General features: G+C 40.2%; 1 protein-coding gene across 3 annotated transcripts in view; it reads right to left on the bottom strand.

The window, feature by feature from the left end:
* Nucleotides 1-1,899: 1,899 nt before the first annotated feature.
* PIGK (phosphatidylinositol glycan anchor biosynthesis class K) overlaps nt 1,900-8,102 on the bottom strand; it is a 248,631-nt gene continuing 242,428 nt past the window's right edge. Inside the window, exon 11 of one of the 3 annotated variants that reach the window (XM_033916805.1) lies at nt 1,900-2,388. In XM_033916805.1, the coding sequence (XP_033772696.1) occupies nt 2,272-2,388 (117 nt within the window). In that variant the 3' untranslated portion in view covers nt 1,900-2,271. Of the gene's footprint in view, nt 2,389-6,056; nt 6,105-8,102 lie in introns of those variants that run through there. The other 2 variants (XM_033916807.1, XM_033916806.1) reach the window with 2 other exon arrangements.

The following is an 8,102-nucleotide window of genomic DNA, read 5'->3' as shown; positions in this document are numbered from 1 at the left end:
ACCTGCGCTTGAATCCCAGTACAGTAGTCTCCACCACAACCTCCTCCGGGAGTGCATTCCAAGCACCCACCACCCGCTGTGTGAAACAGAACTTCCTGACATTTGTCCTGAACCTGCTGCCGCTCAGTTTCAGGCTATGACCTCTTGTCCGTGTCACATCAGAAAATGTTAGCAATGCTGCTTCTTGGTCTATTATATCAAATCCTTTTAATATTTTAGAAGTCTCTATCAAATCCCCTCTCAGTCTTCTCTTTTCGAGGGTAAACAATCCCAGTTTCCTGAGTCGTTCTTTGTAGCTCAAATGCTCCATTCCTTTGACAAGTTTCGTGGCTCGCCTCTGCACTTTCTCCAACAGAGTTATATCCCTCTTGAGGTATGGAGACCAGTGTTGGACACAATATTCTAAGTGCGGTCTGACCATTGTTCTATAAAGTAGCATTATGACATCTTCCGATCTACTCGTGATCCCCTTCTTAATTATGCCTAACATCCTGTTTGCCTTCTTCGCCGCCACCGCACGTTGTACCGATGGCTTTAGGGTACTGTCAATCAGTACCCCCAAATCCTTTTCTTGTTCGCATTTTGCTAATGTCACCCCCAACATCTTATACTCGTGTTCTTTGTTTTTCCTTCCTAGATGCATCACCTTGCATTTGTTTATGTTAAAGTTCATCTGCCACTTTGTCGCCCACATTTCCAGCTGGTTCAAATCTTTCTGGAGGTCCTCGCAGTCCCTTTGAGAGCCAACCGCCCGACATAGTTTTGTATCATCTGTAAACTTTATTATATTGCATGTTGTTTCCTCTTCTAGGTCGTATATATGTCACTCTCAATGCTCCCATCTTTCCTTCTTCTCACCATCCCCTCCCCCTATGCCACCAGATTTTCTTCCTCTTACCTCTTCCCTCCTCCCGTGCCATCAGATATCCTTTCCTATAATCCAAGGCTTGCTTCTTCGGGTTGGTGGTATTGGCAGTGCCTCTCACATGCTACCTGCCGCTAACCCGTAAGTCTCCCTTCTGTGGCGGAGAGACTTCCGAGTCAGCGGCAGACAGCATATGGGAATTGCTGCTGATACCACAACAAGATTCAATGATGATTTGCTCCCCCCGCCCCCGATTCAATGCTGATTCGGCTCACCTCTGACTCCAACCTAAAGTAGCATCGGTAAACAGGCTGCTTCTGGCCTGCCCGCCAGGGCATCCCTCTGCCGCATAATTAGTGATGTTATCAGCGACGCAGCAGAGGGAAGGTCCCAGTGGGCAGGCCAGCAGCAGCCTGTTTACCACTGCTACTTTAGGTTAGAGTCGGAGGCGAGCCGAATCAGCATCGAATCGGGGGCAGGGGGAGCGAATCATCATTGAATCTCGTCATGGTATCGGCAGCAGTTCCCACACACTGCCTGACTGAGGGGGGAGAGAATGGATCCATTTAATTGAATTGGGAAGCGCTACTGCATACCCCCAAGTGGCTGGTATACTCCTAAGGGTACGCGTACTGCGTGTTGAGAAACACGGTTCATAGACAAAACCACGGAAGACATAGGCGCGCGCCGACAACTGAGTGCAAGATGGAGGCGTGCGCCGAAGAAAATGACAGTTTTTAGGGGCTCCAACGGGGGTTTTTGTTGGGGAGCCCCCCCACTTTACTTAATACAGATCACGGCGGCGTTGTGGGTGGTTTGGGGTGTTGTAACCCCCCTCATTATACTGTAAACTTAACTTTTTCCCTGTTTTTAGGGAAAAAGTGAAGTTTTCAGTAAAATGTGGGGGGTTACAACCCCCTAAACCCCCCACAACGCAGCGCGATCTGTATAAAGTAAAGTGGGGGGTTCCCCCCCACACACCCCTGTCGGAGCCCCTAAAAAAAGTTATTTTCTTCAGCACGCGCCTCCGCACTACGCTCAGTTGTCGGCGCATGCCTTTGTCTTTCGTGGTTTTGACCTGACACCGAGAAACACTGGCTTAAAGGGCCCAGTATTATCCAAGTAACCTTTGAAATTCCATAGTTAGGGTTGACTCATAACTCTCTTTGAAGACCAGCCTGAATATATTTAATAGATGCTACTTGTCACCTTTAGTGTTTTCTTGTACTTTCAGGTTTATTTCTTTATTGTCAACTTCAACAGATTTTAAATGCATTTTTTTGGTTTACTGGAGAGATGTAGATCATAATTATCAAAATGGCTTATTTTTCTCTGTAGAATCACAAGCAATATTCAAGTAAAGAATTCTTGAGTGGCAAACCATGCATCTTTTCAGCTGTTCTAGATTAGATGATGTACTTCATGTGCTTCAGCCCATATGTTTTGAAGAAAACCATAAGAATCAAAGTCCAGAGTCCAAGAATAAAGCCACTAGGAGGATGCCAATCTTTCTGCTTTGGTTTCTGTAAAAGAAAGATCAACATCTCTATCAATCCAGGAACAAGTTTCAAACAAGTCAAACACAGCAGCAACTTTTCTTTCTAAATGAACAGAACATCTTATAAGTAGCACATTAATAACTGCATTCTCATTCTTCAACATTCTCTCTATCCATATTTCATGTATGTACATACTGTATAAAGATTGTATTTTATAAAGTATATAAAATCATTAAGGAAACCAACTTTAAGTGAAACATTTTTTCATGAATTACTGGGCCCTGCTACATCAGTTGCTATTCATATTTTCCATGACATCTGCTGGTAGAGAAAAGAGCCCTGGGACTGGAAAGAAGTCAGTACATGGAGAAAGTGAAATACATTCCTGCTGCCGTCAATGAGAGCAGTGACTTGGAGCTGCTGCCCAGAGAATTCCTAAGCCCTAAGGTTGTGGCTTTAGATCAAAGAACACACTTAGGAAACACTTGGGCTGGGAATTATAGTCCTAACTCCTTGCAATTTTTGCCAATTATTCTATTACAACAATTCTAATAAGCTACCATCTCTTTTTCATAACTCCCAATATATTCCCTACAATTACACCAGCTTAACTGAATTACATTTGCATGGTTCTATTCTGGATGCCTTTTTCAATGTAAGCACTATGGAACCAACACAGGAAAGCTTAATGTGCATACAATATAATGTATATCCTAAAGGGATGTTACAACAGGTACGTGGTTAAAATTAGCACTAACCAGAACTTACTAACAGTCCCTTCAATCAAGGATTTATACTATACTAGAAATACAATTTTCTCTGTTGTCGCGCCCTCCCTTTGGAATGCAATGCCATCGAACCTTCGTTCTGAAAATTCCTTAAACATGTTAAAAACACTCCTTAAGACATTCCTCTTTAAAGACGCTTATCAAAATTACAACTGAGTCCCCAAATAAAAACGGGACCATAAAAATGCTTCCAGGAAGCGATACTCCATTTTTTCCTCTTGTTTTATCCTCCCCTCCCCTCCTCCCCTCATTTTATTTTCATTTATACAATGTAATTTAAAAACTTTCCCTTCTGTCTCATACCCTTCGTAATCAAGTCTTTTTTTTTTTTTACCTTATCCCCCCCTATTTTCATTTAGATTTTTTATTTTCTCTCTTTCTTATATATAACTGTTTTATAATTTTTATTTTTTTATATTGTAAACCGACCAGATACTTGTGATGGTCGGTATATCAAAATATTAATAAACTTGAAACCTCACATGCAACTTAAGATTTAGCAGATACATGGGAAACATCATGGTATGCTCTCCTTCATACACTATTTGGCATGTATTTCCTGTGGCCTAGCATTTTACACCTGCCTCGAACTGGCATTAGACTTTTTCAACAGTTCAGCCAGAAGAACATATTAAGGGTCACTGACAGAGCTGTGAGGGCACATAGTATTGTGCGAGGTGTGGGAGGACAGGATAGGGAAGAGACAAGGCAGAGAAAGAAAGTAGGACAAGGAGACAAGGCAGACAGAAGAGAAACCAGTACACATTTTACCACTTTCAAAAAGCTCCACGTTTATTTAACAAGTAGGACAGCATGCAGACAGGAAGCAATAATTTGCACACAATACTTGCTGTGGCAATTGTAGACTTTTCACACAAAACTGCCTGGAGATTAAGCAAAGATATAACAAGAAGTTTTGTGTAAAAAATATGAAAAGTCTACAATTGCAGCAGCAGTATTGTGTGCAAATTATTCTTTCCTGTTGGACTGTCAAAAAGTATGTGTGGAAATTTTCATGGCACGAGTAGCCTGTTTAATTGAATAGCAGTTACACTGTCTGAAATGTTTTGAAAATATTGAAAGTTTTTTGCGTGCCAGAGGGGAGGTTTTTATGCCAGTGGCTGAGCTAGGGAGTGTGGAGAATTTCTCGGTGTACCTGCCGTTATAAATCTGAGGCTTTTCCTTCCCTCTGGTTTGGCTCGTTTACTTTTCACAAATCAGTATGTGTGAAAATGCTATAAGTTTATTAGCCTATTAGGAGCTGCTTCTTCGTTGAGCAGCTAATTTAAACTAATACATTTCAGTCTATCTAAATTTCTAATGTACGCTACAAAGGATGGAACTTCTTTCCCCATAGAAATGCATTGGTTGGTATGCTAGGCAGTGCATCTTTTGCTTAAAACTTTGCAGCTCAGTGGTACAGTAAGGGTTATTTGCAAAGGACTGAATGGAGCATGTATATTTTGAGCATAACGTCAAAGAGAAGATCAGGATTGGACTCTCTCGTTTAATATCAAGGCAGGAAAGTTAACTGAGAGAGACCATCCTTGGCAATTTTACAGCCATGCAGCCAATATCAATCTACTGAGTCCTATATTTTCTTTGATGTTGGATATCTACTCATTCTAAAATGTTTTGAAGTAGTGCAAAATTTCCTTATATTTTTTGAAATTAAACAAAGATTAGATCACATTTCTATGGTTAAGAAATGATGAATGATTCTGACATAAGTCTAACCATTCAAGAAGTTAATTTTTCCTAACCATCTTGAAGAGTTTGGGGAGTGATGCTTGATCCAGGTCTCAGCATGTAACAGCACATTTCCACCCTGATTCAAAAGATATTCTGGAGGTTGAAACAACTTTGGCACATCAGGCTTATATATTGCAATGGTCTGTTGGTCAGATGTTCCCCCAAAGTCAGTGGTAAAACTGCAAACCCTTCAGAATATGGCTGCCAGACTGATCTGTGCTGCGACACAGTTTGAAAAAACTTTCCTGCATAACCATCGATGACCTATAGACAACTGAATACAATTCAAGCTCTGTATCTTTGTATTTGCTCTTCCTTATTTGACCTCATATATAATTTTACTTTTCATAATCCATCATTCCAGGCTTAAACACTATCTCGTTTTGAACTTTCCAGATGCAAGGAGTCTATGACATAAAATTTTATATAAGCACTCTTTTACTTATCAAGCTGCCTTGTGCTAGAATATTCTTCCTCCTGACATAAGCTCTTTTAGAGATTATCTGCTTTTCTAGAAAAAACTGAAAACCCATTTTTTGCGTATTATACTTGAACTATGTATAATCAATAATTCTGTTTCTTCCTAGAAATAGCTAGTTAATCTTGTTGTGATCCAAACTAAACTTATTTTTCAATCGTCTGCTAAATACACGTGCATTTGTATTTATCAAGGGTTGTAAATGTTCTACAATAAAAGATATTTAAGAGAGTGCCAGCATTAGATTGAACCATAGGAAGTGAAAACTTCATTAAATAATGGTTTATCAGAAAAAAAATATTATTGCCAAACACCAGATCTAATAATAATAAATAGGAGACTGACTATTATGGTGATAATTACCAGTGGGGAGAAAGCGACTGACACTTTAAAAATGCTCAGAGAGATGAAACTCTGAAGAGGAGGTGGAAGCCTCCTCTTAGGGAAAGAGTTTACCGTCCAGTCATTGCATTGGTACACGAAAAATCACTTTCTGACCACTGGTAAAAGCGCTGAATTGTTCTTACAAACTCAAAATGAAATAATCAAAATCTCTCATGCAAAAGATATCTCTCTGGAAAGATGTTGCAATGCACTTATCTTTAAGAATCTTAGGGCTCTCAGGGGTCCTGATGCGGCCCCGTTTCGAGTTCTGCTTCAGGAGACCCAAAAATCACTTTTTAAACCATCTATGCAGTCATAATACTGTTCCAAGAGAAAATCTGAAAAACAATAAATTTTCATCAAAAACCACATACCACAGCAGGATACTCACACATACTGCGATGAGGGGAACTTAATGCAATGACTGAACGGTAAACTCTTTCCTCTTTAGAGTTTCATCTCTCTGAGCATTTTTAAAGCGTCAGTCGCTCTCTCCCTACTGGTAATTATCACCATAATAGTCAGTCTCCTATTTATTATTATAGCCATTTTACTGACTAGGTTTGATACATAAGTCCCTGTATCCCCTTAACATAGTTGAAACACCAGATCTAGGCAGGATGGATAAAATTTAAAAAAAAAACCTGAGTCATTCGGAAATATGTCAAAACTCAAGTCTTAGCTTCAGATGAATTTCTTCAAAAAGGCAGTAAATAAACCCTAATTATTTAAATAAACCAACAAATATTCTAATTAAGATTTTTAAGAAGCAATAAGGACCTTGGACATAGTCTGCCCTCTACCCCACTCGTAATGCTTGTAACGACGAAAGTCATGGAACAAAAGACTGATAGGATGCACAACAAGGGTGCATTTCATGATGCATCCCAATGTAGTTAATATCTTTGTCCAACAATCCCAAACACCTGGAAATTTCCAGACATATGACCCAAGTTAGCCTTCTCCATCCCACATTTAGGATACATCCCATCCCCAGAGAGACCTACACAATAGACTTGCTATGGAGCTAACAAAGGCCTGAAGCAAAAATTTGAATTTCGAACAGTACATTAGAAGAAACCAACTCTCTACCCATGAACCTACACTACTACTTATCACTTATATAGTGCTGAAAGGCTTACACAGCACTGTACATTTTGGAAGAGCTTGCAATCTAACTTGGAAGACAGACAGGACATAGAGGGTAAGGGATGCAGAACCCAAGGTGAGAGGAGTTAGGAATCAAATGCCTTGAACACTGCCAGAGACGGAGCCAGCCGTAGGGGTTCGGGCAGCTTGTTCCAAGCATATGGTGCACATGGCAGAAGGGACAGAGTCTGGAATTGGCCTCAGGTGGCAAGAAAGCAACAATGAAGGAGAGATTGCTCTTGTGTCATACTCCAGGGATACTTTTAGGTAAGTGACAAGTGAGGAGCGGAGTAGGGAAAGTCAAGCACTCAGTTGATGGGAGGCTGTGATCACAAGAGGGTGGTTGTCATGGGGGGCTATGTTCAATGTTGACAGCAGGGTATAATTTTTTTTTTTTTTCTATTTAAGTCTGAGTCACTTAGGTGGGGGTAATACTATATGGAGCCAGTTAGTTTTCAGTGACAATAATTTTTATAAATGCTGGTATTCTAGTCATTAAAGCAATTTATTTGCATAAGTAAACACAATTGATCAGCAGTTTCCTCTAAAGCACCATTCTGTAAGTTCATACTTACAGTAGGTGCGAGGATCAGTATTTTGCAGGTGAGCATTCATTGGTTAATGCATACATACATAGATTATAAAACCTTATTATCCACTTGAAGTCATTTGCAGTCGAGGTCCGAGCATTTATATCAGCTCTCTGGCTATATGTTTGTACCTAAATATAGGCACATTTTCAGTCACTTACCCTCTGATTCTATATATGGTGCTTAAAAAAAATCAGTGCTGACAAGCCCGGCACTAAGTGCAATTCTGTAAAAGTTACCCACATCTTATAGAATTACGTGCAATGTGTATGTTATATGTAAGTATGTAATTTGTTATAGTGTGTCTCTGAAGTGTTTTGTACGATAAATGTAAATCTTTTATTTTGTATGTTAATATGTAACTCGCCCTGGATAAGAAATAAACAAACTTAGGGCTCCTTTTCCTAAGCTGCGATAGCGTTTTTTGCGCACGCTAGAACTAACGCCAGCTCAATGCTGGCATTAGGGTCTAGCGCAGGGGTAGGGAACTCCGGCCCTCGAGAGCCGTATTCCAGTCGGGTTTTCAGGATTTCCCCAATGAATATGCATGAGGTCTATTTGCATGCACTGCTTTCAATGCATATTCATTGGGGAAAT

This window comes from Geotrypetes seraphini, chromosome 12 (genome assembly GCF_902459505.1).
Source record: "Geotrypetes seraphini chromosome 12, aGeoSer1.1, whole genome shotgun sequence".
NCBI classification, from domain to species: Eukaryota; Metazoa; Chordata; class Amphibia; order Gymnophiona; family Dermophiidae; genus Geotrypetes; species Geotrypetes seraphini.
This window is presented reverse-complemented; position numbering and strand designations above follow the sequence as displayed.